Genomic DNA, 20,162 nt, shown 5'->3' with positions numbered 1-20,162 from the left:
TCTCGACCGATGCCTTTACGACGAACAGTAGAGGAGCAGTGCTCTCCTCCAGGGAGAGAACTCTCAGCATTTGCTGTGGATGACAGTGTGCATTGGTCCCATCAGTACGGACTTAAACAACGTTTGATGCACGTCCTTGTGGAAACCCCTTTTCTCCTTGGATTCATCCGTCTTCGTTCCAGCTCAAGCATAAGCATAGGACCATCATTACTTCCTTGTGGGCTCCTTCGCTCCTTTCTCACCCAAACTCATGATCATCGACGCAACTCTCCTCCATTTCTACCTACCCCTGCCTCTCTCTCTATCTTCATGTATCTGTCTTACTCTCAACCCCTAATTCCAAGTTCTTGGATACGCCAGTGGACGTACGTCCGCTTCCATCAACATGGGAGAGTTGAGCAACACGGAATGCACTTGAAGATACAACGTCTCCATCTATCAGAAGGAATACCTCCATAGACTGCACCTTCTTTTACTTCGCATATTAGGGAAAACGCAGGAGAAGTTTGCAGTCCAAAGTACTTGGACTCTATACTTCCATTACACCGAGCATTGCTGGGGTACGTACACTACCGGGGAGCATGCAGCAGTGGAAGTTTGATCGCTTCTCATTGATGTCAAACGATGCAACATGAATCAGAGCATCACATGCCCGGTTGCGCCTCATCTACTGCTCCATCGATGAAGCCTGCAGATGTTGACTGTCAGATTAGCTTTACTGTCAGTAAACTCGTAACGAATCTTGAGCTTGCATGATGCATAGTTTCTTGGTTGGTGCTTCTCCTTTGAACTGTGTTCTGGAAGAGCAGAGCTGAAGGCACCCTGAGATGACATGAGATGACGAGAAACAAAAGGAGACCCTTCTCTGTCTTCGTCGTACTACCATCACCATCAGAATTCTGACAAGAAATCAAAGGACGCGGGAGTAGATTCAGAAAATTAATCACTAGACGTGTATCTTTAAGCCTCGAGAGGCCCACCTAGATTCCTAGTGGCCTTCAAATGCTACGCAAAGCCTCTCTTTCTTGCGCAAACAAAGCCAACACAGCCACTACTTCCTCTCATTCAGAGGGGTTCCGACCTCCTGCATAGCTTTCAGACAAGTCCACCTCGCTTTAGGGCAGATAGAAGCAGCTTCCTTATCTCCCATCTCCCATCTCTCTCTCTGTCTTCCTTTATAGCCATCCTACTCGACATTGCTTTTCAACACCCACCTCCCAAGACTTGATGCGGAGATCAAAGTAGAAAAGGAGGGGAGAAAGGCAGAGGCCAACTTCCAATTGTGTTCCTCTGTGTGTGGTGTGTGTGTGTCTCCTGAGAGGCATTTGATGGGAGGATGACGAACAGATTTAGCTCTGCCGGAGCCTTCGTCCCTTCCATGACGTCCTTTGCTGGGATGGAGGGCAGCAGCCGAAAGCACTATACTTGGAATTGGGAGACCAACTCCCACAACCTCCAAAACCATGCATTCTTCCCTTGCACGCCCTTCCTGGATTCCCCGCCTCCTCTCGTCCCCACGAACAGCTTCCACTTCTTCTCGCCGCCGCCGCCAGAGTACCCGATAGGACTTGTCAAGATGGACGACGGTGGCAGCGGCTGCGGCCGAATCGGGCTAAATCTAGGCCACAGGACCTACTTCTCGTCCGGTGATGCACTTGCAATGGACCGGCTCTTGGCGAGGTCGAGCGGGATGCACTCGTTGAGCAGCCATCAGCCGCGGTGCCAGGCCGAGGGGTGCAAGACTGATCTCTCAGGGGCGAAACACTACCATCGCCGCCACAAAGTGTGCGAGCTCCACTCCAAGGCCACCGTCGTCGTCGTCGGGGGGTTGCAGCAGCGCTTCTGCCAGCAGTGCAGCAGGTAGGAGCCAGTTGAGAGGGAATCCCACGTCTACCGCTCAATTTGAGGAAAGATTCCATCTTTATATGCTTTTCTTGATATCTTTTGGGATGCTTCTCTCGATTCCATCTCATGTTCCTTCTTACCTCTTCCTTTATCCTCGTACGTCCTCGAAATGGTGATCAGGTTCCATGTATTGGCGGAGTTCGACAAGGCCAAGAGAAGCTGCAGGAAGCGGCTGGCAGACCACAACCGCCGGCGGAGGAAGCCTCAACTCCCACCAACAACCATCACATCACCCTCCAAGAATACCACCACCGACGCCTCTGAGAAGTCCAAACAAGCCCAAAAGACCACCGGAAACAATGGTGACAACCATGTTCTTCTCTTGCTCCTTCGATCAGCTTCCGACACTGGAGCTTCTCTTGTTCTCATGCATCTCTACCACTCTCTTGAACAGCAGACACCACTTGTCCCACAAGTCTAAGCAACAAGGTTGAGGGACAGCAGTGTCAGAACAGAGGCAATCTGCTGAGGAATGCACCGGCTTTATCTCTCGGAGGTGTTGCAGCAGAAGGAAGTACGGGGTCTCAACAGCCTTTCGTTAAAGTGGCTGAGAAGAAGGTCTCACATCAGCGGCAGCAGTCTTCCCCCTCCTCCTCCCCTTCACCATTCAACAATACCTACTTGCACCACCCCCACCTCTTCAGCTCAGGCTCCCATGAGCCCTCCCAGATCAGCCTCTTCCACCTTGGGCAGGCATTGTTTGAGGTGGATTACATGTGATCAGCGGGGAAGTCCGGAAGCTGGATGGATCAGTTCCTCTTCCTCTCCTCCTCTTCTTACTGTTCTACTGAGAATAATGCTCCAGAGATTTGAACTGCAAACGATCCTTCTTGTGTTCCTTAACATCTATATATGCAATCACACATGCATTTCCAACAGGTGATGATCAGAGTCTTCGCCTATAAGTGAATAGTATTGTAGAATTTAAATGATTCAATCACATCTCATGTATTGATCTAATCTTTAATATGAATTGGAATATTAGAAGAAAAGACCATTCATATTGGCTTTCCCATACTCCTACTAAATAATATTGGAAGAGAAGCTAAAAAAACTAAGTAGACACATCACATTTATCAAAATTGATCATTCGAATTCGAAGATAATTACTTTGATCTCATGATTTTGGAGGTAATTAACAGTCCATCTCCTCTACACTGCATTAGTCAATGCAGTACATCTTGCATCTCATCTTAAACACATGCATTTTTGGATGCCATTAACAAAAAATCATGCATTTTGTCATATAATTCGGTTTCATCAAGCTTGCAAATGCATCTGATCTATGACTTTGACCTGATAAACATGAAAAGAGTTGCAAGGAGAACACCGATTATGGACCTCTACTATGGCAGCTAAATGAGCACCGGTTGACTGCCATGCATTTCTCCTTGGCCGCAGCTTGAAGCTTGACGCGTAGCGTTTGGGCAATCAGTCACTCCGTCGATCTTCCCTGCAAGCCATGTTTAGGCAACGGACGAGAATTCCTGTGAGCATGAGGAAGTAGCAGTAGGGTCGATGGAGAAGCCACGTACAGACTCCAGGAATCATGCAGGCATGGCATTGACATTGGCAACAACCGTGGTCTCCAGAAGAAATCTTGCAGGCCATCCTCACAAACAGTCGTTGTCTCTCATAGAGCACAACGTTTACAATGAGAGCTTCTAGGAAGAAGAAGAGTATCGTAATCTAAATGTTTGATTTCATCTCTAAGCTTAAGCTTTTAGATCATTTCGTTGACCATAAGCTTAAGCGTCCAAGTGAGTATGATTGGGATCACGGGGTCGTGCTGTGGATGGACCAGTCGAGGTAGGAGGAGAAAGCAATGGACATGGAGTTATGAGGGAGTTGCCGCGGCCCCTTGTGCGTGTTCGTGCGCCCCCAACAACCAGCCGCTGCTTTAAGCCCGTGATGCCTCGCACAGATCATTGGATTTGTATTCTCTCGCGTGGCAGGACGCAAGCTCTTAAAGAACTCTGGACTGGAAGCAGAGAGCTCTGGCCATGGCTTGTCGCTTTCATGGCTTGTGTGGAAATCCAGAACAAAAGCTTTCCCTCCTCCCCCTCCCTGCCTTCCAATAATTACGGGGCTTTCTGTGGCCGAGAGTTAAAAGCTATGCCATGACAAATTGGCCTTCGCTCTCACCATAAAGTGTTGGAGGTCTGTGAATGCCGCTCACATGTCGGCCAGGCAGAGTACATGTTCTTCCGCTCACATCGTGTTTGATTGGTCGCCACCGGAAAAACCTGCAGTAAGTAGTAACCTTTTTAGATACAAACAAATAGTCGAAGTAACATTACAAATACAACTATTTACAGCCGAACAGAGAAGGTGATGATTGGCCTGTAACTATACTATCACGATTAGATTCGCTGCCTGCTAACGTGACGGAGGTTAATGCTATGCATTGAAGAGGAAGGGACGCAAATGGTTTCTCCGTCTGACAGTCTCGTAGGTTCTCATGCGAGTTAGCTCACATTGACTTCGGTACTGGTGGTGGAGTCTTGCAATTGAAGTCTCCTCGACTGTGAGAGTGCTGAATCATTGAACCCAAGCGAAGTGAAAACAGAGGAGGAGGAGGAAGAAGAGAAAAAGAAAGAGATCATCGGATCACTTGATTCCAACTCGAACTCGTCGCGAACAGTTTAATCTCCCTACATTGCTGCAGTTCATGGTCGAGATGGTCGATAGTTGTTTCCTTCTTTTTGCTATATCATTTATTTATATTATACTATTTTATTCTATGATAAAAAAATAATCATAAATAATTAATCATTTAATTATTAAAAAGTTTAATCTTTATTACGAGTGCTTCTTCCAAAATTGCTTTAGACAATTAAATTAAAATAATATTTTTTATAATATTAGTTGATTCTCTAGAATTAGTCGTTAACTATTTTAGTTATTAAATTAGTTAGGGAAACATCAAACAAATTTGTTGGAATATTAATTTAAATTAAGTTTTAAATTTTGTTTCCCATTAATTTTTATTTAATTTAATTTAATTTCGTTACCATTAATTATCTAATTCAGCAAATATGGCCCGGGCCAACATGACCCGGAACTGAACCGAACCGGCGCATCAAGTGCCCGGTTCACTAACCGGTCGGATCTCGGAATCTGCTGCTTACGTGCCAAACAGACAGCAAGATCCGTACGCTCCTCATTGGCCTTCCGACGCGCGACGACGGGCCGCCGGGAGGTCGCCGATACCCGGCCTCCGGTCGGGCATGAGCAGCACTTCGTTCGTCGTCCTTTCGGGCTTCGGGCTCGCGGCTTCCGACTTCACGACGGGAACGCACATGTCCGCACCGTCTCCCAGGTCTCCGTGACCCTCCACATCAGGGGCACCGACAAGAGCTGGTGCGATTAGGTTTAGGGTTAATTCTAATATTTGAAGAACTCCATTATCTCAAGAACTAGGGCTCTTCTATGTTTGCACGATCGTTTCTAGTTCTTTTATCAAATGATTGATTTGATATGTATTTTGCACAATCTGAACGTGGGTATGGTTGTGTTTTGTTTGTCGGAGTTGGACATGTTCATGTTTAGGTGTGCATTTATGACTCGAAGACTGTATTTAGAATTGACATGTTGTTGCTTTCCCTGAGGCTGTGTTGCTTCCGTGGCAGGTAGACTCGGCCATCTTGAATTCAAAGGGATGGCAGCAGTATCTGCTTCAACCCTCCAGAAAGGTACTTCTTTTAGTCAAGATCTTGGAAATTTCTGCCTGCGGACTTCAAAGGGGTCATGTGATGAAGATCCATAACCACATTCAGATTTCAAGAGTTTATGATTGCAGTCTTGAGACACAAAATTCCGGAACTTGCATTTACTCCCACTACTGTTCATGGTTGTGCTCCTCTAATTTGATGGAAAGTTCTGCAAAAAACTTGGGTAAATTGAATGCCTTTAACTACTTCGTTTTGCAGATGAACTTCATAATATTTTCTGTCGTGCTCGAGAAATATGTGGTGAGCGGGCAATGGAAATATGAGAGCATGGAAAGGACTCGGAGAAGGGGGAAGGCCCCATATGGGTTGCAGAGGGTAACTTGTACGTCTGTCTTAGATAGTTATGGTGTTCAATAATTGATTATCTCTACTAGAGCAGTCCTAATTATTCTTAGATAGTTATGGTGTCCAATAATTGATGATATCAACTAGAGCAGTCCTAATTATTCATCCAGGATGAACCTCTAGCTGCTTTAGATACTGAGAATTGAGTATGCTACATGAAGGTACTGGCAAGTGCTTGAATGAAACAGTCTGCTTTTATTATTTTTCTCAAGGAATTAATTAGATATATTGTATATATAGAAAATTGCACTTCAATTACATGTTTCTTTAATATTCACGGAAATGGTTGTGTGATTAAACTTTTTTTCAAAGAAGATGAATGCCCAAGAGTTTCTCTAATTTAAATAATTATGTTTGTAGAAGGGAAGATTTGATTGTCTTCTGATCACTACAAAGTTTAGAAAATAAGGAAAGTTTGTAATTTTTGGTAAATTTCAGCTGAATATTATTTGACCAGACATTACTAGAGTTACATGTTGATTAGAGTTGATGATGTTGAAAGGCTTCAAATTTGTTGGTCATTACGTGATCTGTTTTTCACAGACAGGGCTCATGGACTATGTTTGCGTATTAGCAATACATTATTTATGATTGTAGCTTTTGTCATACTGAAATTTTGAGCAGAAAATTTTTATCACTTTGATTTGTCATGGATTCTGATTATATTTTTTGGGATTTTTATGTTGCCATTTGTTCATTGCTGCTGCATTTTCCAGTCCGTTTCGTTCAACTGAGGTCATATGCTATTGCAAGCTATTAGCATCATATTAAAAGATTTTGTTATGTCATCAACTGCTCTGCCAGCAGGGACATATTTTTTGTATTATTCACGGATCATATTGAGTTGTTCTCCAGATAACATACTAAACATTTTTTTTAATGTTCTTTGTAGGTGGTGATCTATTTAAAGACCTCTATTTAGAATATAAGGTTTTTTTTCCTCAAAGAATTCCAATCATATTAAGCATGCCTTATGTGCCAGTTCACTTGACTCATTAGTGGAAATATTAAGCATAACTTTGTCAATATAGCTTCTATATTATCAGCTTCTCCCTTGAAGAACCTCTATTGGCAATTTCTTTGATTTTTAACTGGTTATGGGGTTAATGCAACATGCATATGTCTCAAGTGCGAATGCTTGATGCTTGCTGGGGACTCATGGTCAAAAACATATTCAAATCTTTGCTGAACCTTCCACGCGAAGGCTTGTCTGATATGAGTAAATGTATTGACCCAAAGATTATAAACTTGCCCATAAAGATGGCTAACATTTGATGTTGGGGCTAGAAAATACCCACTCTTTTTTTTTTTTTCTGTTTCAGACTGAATCAAAATGAACATACCCATTTTTGATATATTTCAACTTGCTTAAAGTGCTAAAAATCATCTATGATGTATCTGAAAATTTCTGATTATTTCTTTCACTCAGATGTGCTTCATTTGTTTTTGGAACCAATGGCTTCCCGTTGGTTAAGTTGTTTTTGTATTTTGTTTTTGCATTTAGAATGTGAACGAAGCAATTTCAGGCGAATTCCTGCCAAAACAATCAGTTGTGAACTATAAAATAGATACAGCACAAGTTACAATGACATTTCTCTTGTTCTGACTAAGCCATATGTCTTTGTTGAAAATTTAACCGGACTCAGTCGTTGGTTCCTACGCATCTGATCGAAAGATAGATTGTTTGCATCAAATTGGCCAAATGATGGGAGGTGCTGACCATTCTGTTCATGAGCATTGAAATTGGTAGAAACTTGGGAAGGAAGCAAGGGACTTGACGGACGTAATCATTTGATTCTAGTCATCCCTCTACTGTTTCTAAGGTGGGTGTTTTTATATGTTGGCCAACATTTATGAAACAATTTGTCGTGTTGAGGCAGTCAACCAGCTTGTTTTGATCTCTGAATCATGATGCACAACCTGCCAAAAATATCAAGTTATTTTTTCGTACCTGGTATTTCATCTTTGCTTTGAAATTTCTGCAGGTCAAGAAAACTCGTTTGACAATGAACCAGCTTGGATATCCTGCTTTTGTCACCTCTCTTTGTAGCTGCATTCTGTGGTATCACTTGGCTTGGCTTGGTTGAAACAAAAAATGGCTGGACATAATAATGATTGATGAGGTCAGTTCTCTGACTATTCCCCATGGTATTGTGAACTATTCAAAAGCAGGTGTTGATTGCAAGCATTTGTCCAAAACCTATTCTCTTTTTTTATTTCGTTTGTCTCTTGGTCAGGTTTCTCGTGTAAACATGAAGCACCTGTTTGAAATCAACAGTCTCAATTCCCTCGAGTACTCTTGTCGTACAGGTAAGTCTCTTTTGTCACCTCTAACATGTTCACAGCTGAAAAATGCCAAGCAAATAAATTATAGCTTGTTCGTTGAAAAAATATATATAAATATAATATAATGTTAAACATGTGGGTACTCAATAAATTGGACCTTACTTGGTTCTAACAACATTTTGGGTGATGAAATATGTTGTTTATCTTATTTCTTTTAGATCTTTTTGAGAGCTTTTGACTCTTTTAACATTGGCCAGTGTATTTATTGGTTTTCCGAATGAAGTGTGTGTGTATGGCTATATCTTGTATTCACGATAGAAACTTTTAGGAATTCCTGTTCTCATTTTTTTTTCTGTATCGGCAAAGGTGACACTGACCTTGAGCCTAAATTGCTTGTCTGAGAACGGGTCAAATTTATCTTAGACAATCACGGGCACTCATTGTGGAACACTGACTCGTTCCACTTTCTACTCCCACCATGATGCTATTATTCTTCATCTGCTTCTTGAGTTGCAATTTTTCTCTGCTTCGAACACTCTTATGCAATTGGACTCTCTGAATTGTGTATTGAGATGACAAGAATAGTAGAAACCAAGATTTTCTTAGCCGTATTTATCTATCTTCTATGGGATGCACGGACTATGATAAACCGGGTAGTGTGTTTGGTATAGGACCTGTATCGTCCGGTGTAATAGAACTCGTACTGGCACAGTAAAAGTCTTGTATCAGATAGTTTTGTCTTTCTAATTCTAAATTGTTAGGCTTTTTGTTTTTTATATACATACTAGTATGGATCGGTATGGGCATTAGTTAGAATGCATAGATTAGAGAAGCATGGCGGCATATTTTGTGTATAGTTGAGGTAGTGCTAAAGAGAGATTTCCATTTATCTTTATACTACGCTAACATTTCCTTCCTTTTTTGTTTCTACGTTGTACAGAGCTGACCAGCTCACTACGTGGAGACTCCGTTCGTCCCTCCTTGGCGTTGGGGTTGCGCTCGGCAGCTGGTCTTCCTCAAGCAGGCCGGGCAGATGGTCAGCGTGGTCGCCATCGGCTCCGGCGATCCGAGCCTTGTCGTGCTCCGCAGCTCCTCCACCTCCCTCTTCAGTCTCCGGTTCTCCTCGTTCAGCCTCTCACGGTACTTCTTGAGGGTCGCCAGCTCCGCCTCCGTCTGCTTCAACTTGTTCCTGCACCCACTCGGGCAGAGATCCATGGGAGTTCGGAACAAGAAAAAGAAGAAGAAGAAGAAGAAGAAGAAGAAGAAGAAGAAGAAGAAGAAGAAGCAGCAACAGAGGAGGAGGAGTCGAGCTTACTACCTCGCTTTCCTGTTCTGGAACCAGACCTCCACTTGCCGTTGCTGTATGTTTAGCCGGCTGGCCAACTCCTGCTTCAGTTTCTGCCATGACAACAACACTCAGTCAGACGCAGGAAACAAACAACGGTTTTTGCATGCAAGTAGAGTACCAACCGGAGCAAGAAAGGTGTGCTCTCTGAAGCTGTCTTCCAGCAATGCTTGCTGTTCCTGGCTGAGCCTTAGCTTCTTCCTCGTGCCACCTGCTATGATGGTCTTCCTGCTACAGTCTTCTTCTTCTTCTTCTTCTTCTTCTTCTTCCTGCTGCTGGTGGTGGTGGTGGTGGTGGAAAGGGAACAAGGCATGGAATTGAGTGGAAACCAGGCCACCAGCACAAGCTCCACCTACGGAGAGGGTGAGACTGGTGTCACATTCCTCTCCCTCCATGTTGGGTGGGGGGGCTTCTGCCGCGGAAGAGATGAGAAGGGGAAGAGGAGATTTATTGTGGACAGTAAAAGCTGAAGGTTGGAACATGTCATTACAGCTTTAATGAGTCCAAAGTTATGTGGTCGGACGTGGGATCAAAGGTCCACACTCCCCATTTAAGTCAGCATGAAAAGTCTTCAAGGCAGTTACCCATCATCCTTTGAGAAATCGGAGGCAGGTGAATCAATGCAACATCACCACCCAAAGTTTTCACCCAACAGTATCAGAGCCATTGCTGCTACAATTAATCAGATTCTTCCCTTCGGCTCCAAAAAGTCCCAAGTAATTATCTCTTTCTTGGGATTGACCGGTGAGGCCAATTCTCAACGTCACCCACCCACCCAACCAAGTCGTCTGTCTATATATTATTGCCGGGTCTCGATGCAATGCATCTCCCAACAACACCTTTCTGACTCGTGTATCAGGCACGCATGGCTGGTCAACCTCGTAGCGGCTGCGGCACCCGCTGCAATCGTCGCCTGGTTCTCAAAGCCCGCATCAGCGTAATGAGAGATCGATTACTTCGGGGATGTTGGTGAAGCTGAGATAGTGGGGAAGTAACGAGCGTTCGCAGGAGGATAAAGTTGACCGGCAATTGTGCGTCATGCATGATAAGATGGGAGATCATAATCCGGGGTTGACCATTGACGATTTGACTAAAACTTTTAGTCAACTAACTAGCCTTTTGATTCCTAGAAAGGATAAGGATGGAGGATGACATCGGACGTTTGACTCCCACTTTGTGGACAATAAATAAATAATTCATCCCCAAATGTAGCCATTTTTCTTAAAGCAGTTTTACATAAAAATAATATGACCTGAGGATGTAATGCACGCACAGCTGTGTGTTGAAACGAACCACCACCTAAAAGCTGAACTTGAATCAGTCACTCGTGTTTATTATTATTGCTTAAAGGTCTTATCTATCTAATCTATCGATCACCATCATTAGATCTCATGATCTCTGGCAATCTGACCTTAAAAAGAAGACTTTTGGCGGCTTCTGCTTTGCAAATGCTACAGAATTGGTAGGTTAAATAGCAAAAGCATGACTTAGAGAACTCAATCATTCCATTTGCCTCTTCTTCTATTGTTGTTCAATCTGGCTTTTTGTTTGCTTTTGTCACATCCTTTAACAGGAATTTAGCAGGTTCAAGAAATAATCGTTATGTAATCAGAAATGTAAAGAATTAGGGGCAGAGATAATATGCACAGTGTTAAGCTTCGACAACAATTAAAGCACTTATTTTCTCTTGTAAAAACAGTCTGCAAGTAATGAACAATCGATCGGACATACGTTTGACTATTCTACCATGTAGAATTTCCCCAAAATTTAAGCATCACATACATATTCTATTTTTCCGGTTCATAAAGACTTCCTGATCCAATTTTGATATGTTGGAGAACACACACAATTGAACACTAAGAAAAGAATATTCAATCTGAGTGATAATGCTGCACTCAACAAGATTGGAAGTCAAATCACATCTCAACTTGTTTGACGTAGTAACTTAATACTTCCGGACAATAGTACAATAATAGATCATCAAAATATAATAAAGATTATCTGATTGAGCCGAGAAAATGTTGTATCTGATTGGATCTCATTGAAGGAACTATGGGCAGTGTTCTTTGTTAGATGGCTCTACTTTGGTCAAAGTTCCTTGCCTTCTATTATTCCAAAACCCTAATAGTCTTTTGCCACGAAGACTGAGACCTAAAGCCGCGGACCGATCCCAAAGGAAAGTTCAAAGCGGGATAAGCTGCTTTTAACCTCAGAAAGAATGATAGAAAATTCTGGTCTCAGAAGCAATAATAATGCCCTAAGAACATTAAATAGTAAACCTAATATGCAATCTCGATATCTGTTCAAGAACATTAAAGAATGATTTATGAATTTACAAAAATATGATATTATCGGTTTTATCGATAATATCATATTATCCCATTTAGTTAAACCCATAAAATAAGTCAAACATTTAAATCTATTTTCTCTAATATTATCGGTTTTATCGACGAAAATACGAAATGATTTATGAATTTATAAAAATATGATATTAACTAATTATATATTATCTTATTTAATTAAGTATCCTAATCCTTAAACTTTAAAAAAAATTATGGAATCCATAAAAGTCAAACATTTAAATCCATTTTCTCTAACGTTGTCGGTTTTATCGACGGAAATACGAAAACAATAGAAAAAAAAAACAATTTCAACGTTCTAATTAGTGTTGACGGTAATGTCAGTAGTAGCAAACGATGACATTATTGGGAGCCACAAGTGATTGTTATAGATGAGGAGAGCGATGACGAGAGATGATAATTGCTCTACAACTATATCGGTACCGATATGGTTATCGAGCGATCCTTTCGACGCTCATTGCATCGATATAGTTATCGAGCGACGAAAGGATCGTTCAACATATGCATCGATCCCGACATAGATACAGAACGACCTTATTTCTCGCCGTCGCTTTTCTTATCCACAACAACTACTCACGACCCTCAACAATATTATTGTCCACCACCACTGACATCATACATTACCACCAACTAAAACGTTAAAATTATTTTTTTATTCATTACTTTCGTGTTTCCATCGATAAGATTAACGATATTAAGATAAATGAATCTAAATGTTTCACTTTTATAACTATAGAGATTTCAATGTAAATTTTTTATGTTTTAAATCAGGATGATAAGAAGATCTAACTTGGCTAAATTTTAGATGGGAGGTGGGTGACTTTGGAGTAATCGCGAACATACTGAAATACATAAAATTGTACAAGGATCAAAGATAACTTTTTATAACAATATGATTATGCCAACAACACTAGTAATTCAACGAACATCTAGATTCTCTAGATCAAGCTAATAAATATAAAAAACCAGCAGTGTATATATCCCAAAGTTCTATGGTTCACTGTGATATGGCCACGTAAACATGCAAGTGATTCATAGTTTGCATCTGCAAAGATATGACTAAGAAGATTATTCATTTAACATCAAGATTCTAATAGCAAAAAAAACATAGTTGAAACTAAATAATGTTTATAGAAACAACGAAGACGACATAATAATATCCAGCCACACCTTCTGAAAGATTCAGCCCATCCATCTCCCGATTGATTGATGAATGAGATACACAATATCGTTTAAAGATCATCTTTTGAGTCAATACCAATAAGTGTCAGAAGCTTTCCGCTTTCATATGCTTCAACAGTATCTGAAATGCAATACAAACCATAATTAAATAAGTTCTGGAATTCACATGTAAAAGTTAGAAGTAAAGTGATGGAGCTTAGGTACCATCTGAGCCACCCAAGTGCTTTCCCTGGATAAACACTTGAGGCACTGTACGCCTCCCAACCATCTCAGACAAGGCATCTTGAATTTCATATCCGTCCTCTGAGAAAACAGGCACAAAAGGAGGAAAAAAATAAAAAAAAAACTGGATATAGTTTTCGAGTGTGATTTGCAGATGTTCTCAAGCCATCAACATAGCAATGTAACCAAAAGCAGATATATTACTACAAAGATCATGAGAAGACAAAACAAAAAAACCATACTTGAGATGATTTCATTATTTTTAGATAGGAGTTTACAGTGGGTGAATATGTTGTATGATCATACATATGCAGACGTAGCAGTGGAGAGATCAAAACTTCTGCACCACTCCTCGAGGTTGGGATAAGTACCTTGATAAAGCAGACAAATTATCTTGATAAAGCAATGGAGAGATCTCCACTTGTATCTTATTGGTCAAGGGATATTGAAAATATGAAACAGGTGGTCATGCAGTACACCAAGCAACGAAATTGCAAGAAACCATGTTGAATAGCCACTGAGCTCACACTGGGGATCCTAACTTCAAATTGTTACAACCTTCATCCAGGGTTATGGGATGAGTTATTAGTCAACAGAAAGCACATTTCGAGACCCCCACGTCATGCCCTCTGAGATGTGTTTTTGGGCTCAAAGTACAATGCTCTCTGGGATTACAAGGTTGCTCTATGCTCAAGGGTTCAAGCATCTTCTGATAATTTCTATATCTTAGATTTCTCTCTATGCTTCTACGATTGTTTTGAAACATTTAGATGACGTAATGATGCCTTAGGGCAGCACTCGTTGCAATAGAAATTTCACGTTTTCCTTCCTCAACTTGTGTGCACCATCAAATTTGGTTGCACATACCGTTTCTAGCTTACTACTTGCTGTGTCAGACAAAATTGAAAACATGTATGTAAAGTGAATTTCAGTCCATCAAAACTGTTTGCACTTATCTTACAAAATTGCTTGAACTTTCCTGTTTCTTGGATACCTAATTTTGTGAAATTCAAGATAACTAATGAAAATAGTCATCAAAAGGTATTAGAGACAGGCTAAAATAATAACATGAATGCTCAGGAAGCAAACCTCTCTGATCCAACTCCACAACATAAGGTTCCTTCTTTAGTTCCTTGAAAACAGCTTTAGCTTTTCTGCAGTACCTGTCCAACCAGATGCGAATAGTGGGATATTTTGTTAGGAAATCGAATCTAGCCTAGTCTAAGAAGATGAAACTGAATTGAGGCATTACATATGCATAGCAACAATACAATCCCGTAAGCCCGCAAAGAAACTGAACTACAGCACGGAGATCTGCACCAAATCAATCCAGAGCTCGACTCAAAATATATTCTTTGAGCAAGACCCAACACCCCCAACCGTCCAGCACGGCGATCTGTGCCCCTCCCCCTCCTTTGGTTAGGGGCGACAAGGGATTCATCAAGCACAGTAACGGAGGGAGGGGAGAGAGATGCGAACATACGGACAGTAGGACTTGGAGAAGATGACGATATCGTGGGAGGACACGGTCTTCTTGACGAAAGCCACCTTCTTGGCGGCGGAGGCGTCCGATAGGCCGAAGAGAGAGGCCGCCACCGCGAGCACGGCCACCGCTGTCATTCCCAGATGCCGCCCGGCCGCCGCCATCTTCCCGACCGCTACGCTACGCTACGCCACGCCACGCCGATCTTGAGATCGTCGGATCGATAGGGCTGCAGAAACTGAAACGAGATCTCGATGGCCAAAAAGTACGCCGTTTCTAAATATAGAACACAATTAACGCCATATATGCCTCATTATCTGGACCGTCAGATTTAAATCTAATGGACAGACACACAACTTTCTTTAAAACCTCGATCCAGAGATTTGATCCGTACAGATTTTGTTTCTTAGATCGTAATCAAATCTCAATTTCATCACTTATTATCTGCGTATTTTTTTCTTCTAAAAATAAATATCGTCAACCGTAATACGAGCAACATTAAATTTGAGCTCGATTGATCTCATCCTCAAGAAAACGAAACACCAAAGAGCAACAGCGAAGACATGGAACATGCCATCCACACAGATAGACTATTAAACGTAGGCGTGAGACAAAGAAGCAAGAAATGTTCTTCGAATTTGATTGCGTTCAAATCTACGCGTCAGTGTGGTGGCCACTGGATTTGGGTGACTTCACACACACACACACACACACACCTATCGGCATTGATTTTATCCTTATAAAAAAAAATAAATATATATTGAGTTGAACTATGCATTAATTTACAAGATTTTATCTGTTCACAGTAAGACATCGAATCTCACCTTCGCCGCTTACCAGTGGGAATAATAATAATAATATCAACCATGAAGCAAATCTGCATGTTAAAGAAGAGATGTCAATCATCCATCGCAAATACATCAAGTGGTTGATAAGTACCAATCATGATAACATAAATCAAAGAGACACTTAGATGAATAATAAAAAGGGCCCCAAGCAAGCATTGTTCTCCTGGTTGAACAAATTGCACAAACATTGGAACTCAAATGGCTTGTTTCTACTCCAATTGCTATCGAAAAGTAAACAAGAAGACATGTATTGCAATGTGCAACTTACGGGCTATCCAGGAACCTGCTGTTCTTCCAGACAACCATGTAAAGATTCCTCCCATCTCAGCACAGCACAAAGTTCATCATCTACTGATATTTGGAGCTGATTAGAATACGCAGGATCTCAAAATAGCATCATCTGCAATTTCAGATTATTTGGCATAGAATAATACCATTCTTTTCTCCTCCAACTAAATTCAATGGAGTCAGACCAAACAAATAATCATTTAAGTTGCAACATAAAAGACTCAAAAGAACATCAGACCTGTCTTCCTCCCACGCAAAAGCACTTGAGTACATTTTTAAATAGATTAGAAACTAAACCTCATCGTCAGTAAGTAATCTGACCTTCAGCTTCGTATCTTCCTTGTTAAAATAAAAAATTTACATGGGCAATCTGTGTCTCACTAACAGTTCGCGAGACACCTGTCTCTCTCTGCTCACAACTTCAAGGCAACAAAAGATCAGGACTAGAATAATGATAGGCCTACCATGTTCAGAAAGTACTCACATTACTAGAACCATTTTGCACATGTGCCATGAAAAGACTGAGTTGATCAAAAGAAATAATTCATAACACAATCTCATTTGATATTTTGACGGAACATGCTGAAACATATATATGATCCCATTTTCAAAAATTATGACAACATGCCTACTCATCGATTATATTAGCTAGCCCTAACCACGGTTCAGTTCAAATTGGAATCGAACCGGAACTGGCAACGGGCAGTTTGGTTCCAGTTCCTAGGTTTGGGAAACTGGAACCGCCGATTCGGTTTTATTAAAAAAAGGCCTGGTCGAATAGGTTGTTAATCGACCGTTGGGCGCAAACGACTAGGCTCAAACGAATATATTCATAGGTATTTTGGTTATTTTATAATTTAAAAATATAAAAAATATTGAAACAAGATAGATTATAATTTTTTTTTCATATTAAAAATAAAAATGATGAATTTTTTCATATTATAAATTATTTATTTAATATTAAAAAATTATCTGAAATCAACCGAACCGGACCCAAAATCGATGATACCAGTTTCGATACCAAAACCAGCCCTTACCGGTTCAGTTCTGATTCCAAGTTTTGTCAAACCGAAACCGACGGTTCTGAAACCGTGGTTAGGGCTAATATTAGCAAACAGAACAAAACATTTTACACATGGTGTCTTTCAATTGCAACCTATATCTGAGCAGGCCAATACCACAAAGTACATATGTTATTCTAGATAGCAAATTCTGAAGAAAAATCCTCTAATAATCAACACAAAAAAGAAAAAAACATGATTCCTATATATGTTTCTCATCATTAGTTATGACCTACCAACAAGTTTGATGGTCTGTGATGTTCAATATAGTTTCCATGCATTGCTAACTTAAGCATCTGCATTTGGCATCTCAAGATACTTAGGAACCTTAATTTATATTCCCAGGCTAGTACATGCATTGTTTAGCTATAAAACAAGCATCAACTAATCTGGCATTATAAGCACCAGACAGTTTCCTTTCTCTATAATTTTTATCATCAGAAAGTTCAAATGTGAGATTTGCAAGCAAGCCAAACATAACCTGAAAACATAGAAAATACCAAAGTGACATAAATTATTAAATGACATAGTAAACAAAAAACAAGCTGTTGAAAGCATAGCCCTTGAATAAGATGGCATCTCAGACAGTCAAAAATGTGAAAAAAATTATTATTGATGATCCCACAGGACTAGAAAAGTTAAGAACTGATTCGGTTATGAAAATGATAATCTAAATACACATGCTGCCCAATGCCCATAAGCGAGGTAACTTCTCTAAAGAACCACAATACCCTGCAGACTAAAAGCAGAATTAGTTGTCAAATGATAAATTTTCTGCATGTTAACAATTGTACTGTAAAGCAAACTTACTTACCTAGTCCATCTTTAGGACAATCTATATAATGGGTAAAGAATGCAGAACAAGGATATATATAATCAGTATGCAAATCTGCTCGAAAAATTGTAATCCCTTATAGACGGAATGGTCAAACCGAGACACTTGACTCATGTTACAAAGTGAAAAAAAAATAATTACAGCTCCCAGTTCTGTATGACTCTCAAAAGGCTACCAACTGATGATTTTCTAAAAAGTGCCAAGTTGCATCCCTATCAATCGATGCTAAATACTATAATCTGAGTTGTTATTCTAGTAGAAACTAATACAATGGTCAAGTAACTCTGTTTAGCTCAGAAATCATGGCAATCCATTCTACCCAATAAATAAAAAGCAGCACATTCTTTTATTGGCTTGATTAGCCATAGAAAAAATAAAAGCAGAAGTTATCAAAGGGAAGATAAAAGAGAAAATTCTAGTTTCCTAGGAGATCTATTCAAGGTTATACTAAAAAATAAATGCACTTACAACACACATTTCATGCCAATTCTAATAGCTTCCGGAAGGATAGTAAAGATGAAATGTCCTTCAGAAGTATGCGGTGCATGTGCCATGATTATCATCTAGACCAGTGTAGATGAAAGACAGTTCCAAACTATAAGGTGGGATTCAAACAACCTAGCTCGACGGTTGGCACAAAAGGTCGTTGGTCTGGATCCTTACATTGGAGAATCATCAATTATTAAAAAACTATTAGATTCCTTATTTTAACTAGAAGCTTCATTAGAAAAGCATTGAAATGATGTAAATTAACTGAGAAATGTAGAAGTAAAAGAAGGCTACTTCTGGATAGCAGCTAAAGTTAAGAAGAACATCTTGAAGAGTAATGCCATAGCAAGAGATCTAAACCAAGTTTTATCAAAACAATAAGCAAGATGTTAGATCCAAAATGAAAGGCAGATTTAATTGTCGAACAACAAGAAAGTAAGCAGCATGTGAGGCTCATTTGCACTTTACATAAAGAAAAGGATGGTCAGTATTTCCTATTCTGACCATTCAACGAGCACCTTAAAGGCTTGAACCAATTATTAACAATCCAGCTATGCATTGGCGAACATAAATATTTAACGTGACAATCTGAATCTTGATTACACTGGCACAGCCATGATATCCCATCGTCACACCTCAACAGCATCTACATAGAAAGTTGTTCAAGAAGAACAAAGGACCGGCATATAAAGAGCCCGGGTAGAGCTTCATCGAAAGTAATCTATACAGGAGAGAAGCCACACAGAGCCGAACAACGCATCACCGAGAGTTTGGAACCACCGTCAGACCGCAGGAATATTGTCAAAGGAGAAGCCTTTATAACCCTTGTACGCATAATAAGCTATCCTCGTGTAGTAGAACCCCGGAAGAAACAGCACCGACCCCAATATCGCGAAGAAAACACCTAATCCATCCATCCAAATCCAACCCAGAAAAGGAGTGACCGGAGGGTCAGGCAGAAATTCCACAAGAAAAAAAGATGAAAATCCGAAGGGAAAGAAGGTAGTCACCGTGCGCGCGATCACCGCCGATGCGGTTCGCGGCCATGATGGAGCCGACGACGATGGCAAGAGAGCCGAAGACGAGGAGGGACACGGCGAAGGCGATCTCCTTGATAGGGGGCCGGTTCTCGATGGTGCGGCTGGAGTCGCCCATCATGATGTCCTCGTCGGAGATGGAGAAGGCGTGATCGACGTATGCCATGGCAAAACCCGAGAAACAGAGCTCTTCCTCCTATTGGTTACGGTTTCGGGAAAAGGGATCAGAGGAGAAGGAGAGAGGAAACCCTAATCGAAGGAGAAAAAGTATGGGCGAACAGAGGAAACGAAGACGGGAGACGGCCGTGGTGGTCACGGCGAACGGGGGCGGGTAACGTGTCCGAATAACGTTGTACTGCACCCACATTTACACCCGGGGATCGGTCTTCACGTCGGGCCCACCCTTCATCCGTCGACCTGTTCCGGGGATCAGGTGTTCGGTCTATGCTAGGGTTCGCAGGAGCCCGCGAGTCAGAGTCGCGACAACTGGCCCTCGGCCCAGTCATGCTTTCCGCACTCCCAGGTCACTTTGACCATGTTTTGCTGGTTGCTGATTGGAACCAGCGAGCAATACACGGTGCTCGTATCAATGGACACGTGGCTAAGATATCGATTGAAGAACCCAGTCAAAATTGCAATTCTAACTTTAAAAAATCTAAGTCTTGATTAATTTCTAATGTTATAAAAACAATTTCTAAAAAAAAAAAATCCATATCATTATTGAGTCTGATTTTAAAACCAT

General features: G+C 41.0%; 4 protein-coding genes across 6 annotated transcripts; 1 reads left to right on the top strand and 3 right to left on the bottom strand.

The window, feature by feature from the left end:
• The first annotated feature begins 1,159 nt into the window (after positions 1 to 1,159).
• LOC135616072 (squamosa promoter-binding-like protein 10) lies at positions 1,160 to 2,769 on the top strand. 2 transcript variants are annotated; one of them, XM_065115242.1, is made up of 3 exons: positions 1,160 to 1,860; positions 2,026 to 2,207; positions 2,303 to 2,769. In XM_065115242.1, exons 1-3 carry the CDS (start codon positions 1,337 to 1,339, stop codon positions 2,623 to 2,625), a joined length of 1,029 nt encoding a protein of 342 aa, XP_064971314.1. In that variant the 5' UTR covers positions 1,160 to 1,336; the 3' UTR covers positions 2,626 to 2,769. The 2 variants fall into 2 exon arrangements, with proteins under 2 accessions (XP_064971314.1, XP_064971313.1); XM_065115241.1 differs by having other exon boundaries at positions 1,161 to 1,860; positions 2,300 to 2,769.
• A 6,364-nt stretch (positions 2,770 to 9,133) lies between these two features.
• Positions 9,134 to 10,823, bottom strand: LOC135616071 (homeobox-leucine zipper protein HAT14-like). The gene is made up of 3 exons (XM_065115239.1): positions 9,741 to 10,823; positions 9,589 to 9,668; positions 9,134 to 9,459 (listed from the first exon to the last, which is right to left on the bottom strand). Exons 1-3 carry the CDS (start codon positions 10,095 to 10,097, stop codon positions 9,225 to 9,227), a joined length of 672 nt encoding a protein of 223 aa, XP_064971311.1. The 5' UTR covers positions 10,098 to 10,823; the 3' UTR covers positions 9,134 to 9,224.
• A 2,004-nt stretch (positions 10,824 to 12,827) lies between these two features.
• LOC135616703 (glutaredoxin-C8-like) lies at positions 12,828 to 15,137 on the bottom strand. Of its 2 annotated transcripts, XR_010488449.1 has the most exons (5): positions 14,863 to 15,137; positions 14,469 to 14,542; positions 13,362 to 13,460; positions 13,146 to 13,278; positions 12,828 to 13,020 (listed from the first exon to the last, which is right to left on the bottom strand). XR_010488449.1 is itself a non-coding variant. In XM_065116185.1 (4 exons), exons 1-4 carry the CDS (start codon positions 15,024 to 15,026, stop codon positions 13,208 to 13,210), a joined length of 408 nt encoding a protein of 135 aa, XP_064972257.1. In that variant the 5' UTR covers positions 15,027 to 15,137; the 3' UTR covers positions 13,032 to 13,207. The 2 variants fall into 2 exon arrangements, 1 of the variants encoding a protein (XP_064972257.1); XM_065116185.1 differs by lacking the exon at positions 12,828 to 13,020 and having other exon boundaries at positions 13,032 to 13,278.
• A 3,782-nt stretch (positions 15,138 to 18,919) lies between these two features.
• On the bottom strand, positions 18,920 to 19,765 carry LOC135616704 (uncharacterized). The gene is made up of 2 exons (XM_065116187.1): positions 19,394 to 19,765; positions 18,920 to 19,287 (listed from the first exon to the last, which is right to left on the bottom strand). Exons 1-2 carry the CDS (start codon positions 19,584 to 19,586, stop codon positions 19,166 to 19,168), a joined length of 315 nt encoding a protein of 104 aa, XP_064972259.1. The 5' UTR covers positions 19,587 to 19,765; the 3' UTR covers positions 18,920 to 19,165.
• Positions 19,766 to 20,162: the final 397 nt, after the last annotated feature.

This window comes from Musa acuminata, chromosome BXJ2-7, assembly GCF_036884655.1.
Source record: "Musa acuminata AAA Group cultivar baxijiao chromosome BXJ2-7, Cavendish_Baxijiao_AAA, whole genome shotgun sequence".
In the NCBI taxonomy this organism is placed as follows: Eukaryota; Viridiplantae; Streptophyta; class Magnoliopsida; order Zingiberales; family Musaceae; genus Musa; species Musa acuminata.
This window is presented reverse-complemented; position numbering and strand designations above follow the sequence as displayed.

Bases quoted from the DNA above. Each gene is read 5' to 3' on its own strand.
- LOC135616703 (XM_065116185.1), bottom strand. From the start codon at position 15,026: ATGGCGGCGGCCGGGCGGCATCTGGGAATGACAGCGGTGGCCGTGCTC. The intron at 14,543-14,862 runs GTATGTTCGCAT...CTGGTTGGACAG, and splicing joins TTCTCCAAGTCCTACTGTCC to GTACTGCAGAAAAGCTAAAG. The intron at 13,279-13,361 runs GTACCTAAGCTC...ATTGCATTTCAG, and splicing joins GCACTTGGGTGGCTCAGATG to ATACTGTTGAAGCATATGAA.
- LOC135616704 (XM_065116187.1), bottom strand. From the start codon at position 19,586: ATGGCATACGTCGATCACGCCTTCTCCATCTCCGACGAGGACATCATG. The intron at 19,288-19,393 runs GTGACTACCTTC...TGGATGGATTAG, and splicing joins CGGCGGTGATCGCGCGCACG to GTGTTTTCTTCGCGATATTG.
- LOC135616072 (XM_065115241.1), top strand. From the start codon at position 1,337: ATGACGAACAGATTTAGCTCTGCCGGAGCCTTCGTCCCTTCCATGACG. The intron at 1,861-2,025 runs GTAGGAGCCAGT...AATGGTGATCAG, and splicing joins TTCTGCCAGCAGTGCAGCAG to GTTCCATGTATTGGCGGAGT. The intron at 2,208-2,299 runs GTGACAACCATG...TCTCTTGAACAG, and splicing joins AAAGACCACCGGAAACAATG to CAGACACCACTTGTCCCACA.
- LOC135616071 (XM_065115239.1), bottom strand. From the start codon at position 10,097: ATGTTCCAACCTTCAGCTTTTACTGTCCACAATAAATCTCCTCTTCCC. The intron at 9,669-9,740 runs GTTGGTACTCTA...TTGTCATGGCAG, and splicing joins AGCACACCTTTCTTGCTCCG to AAACTGAAGCAGGAGTTGGC. The intron at 9,460-9,588 runs GTAGTAAGCTCG...GAGTGGGTGCAG, and splicing joins TTCCAGAACAGGAAAGCGAG to GAACAAGTTGAAGCAGACGG.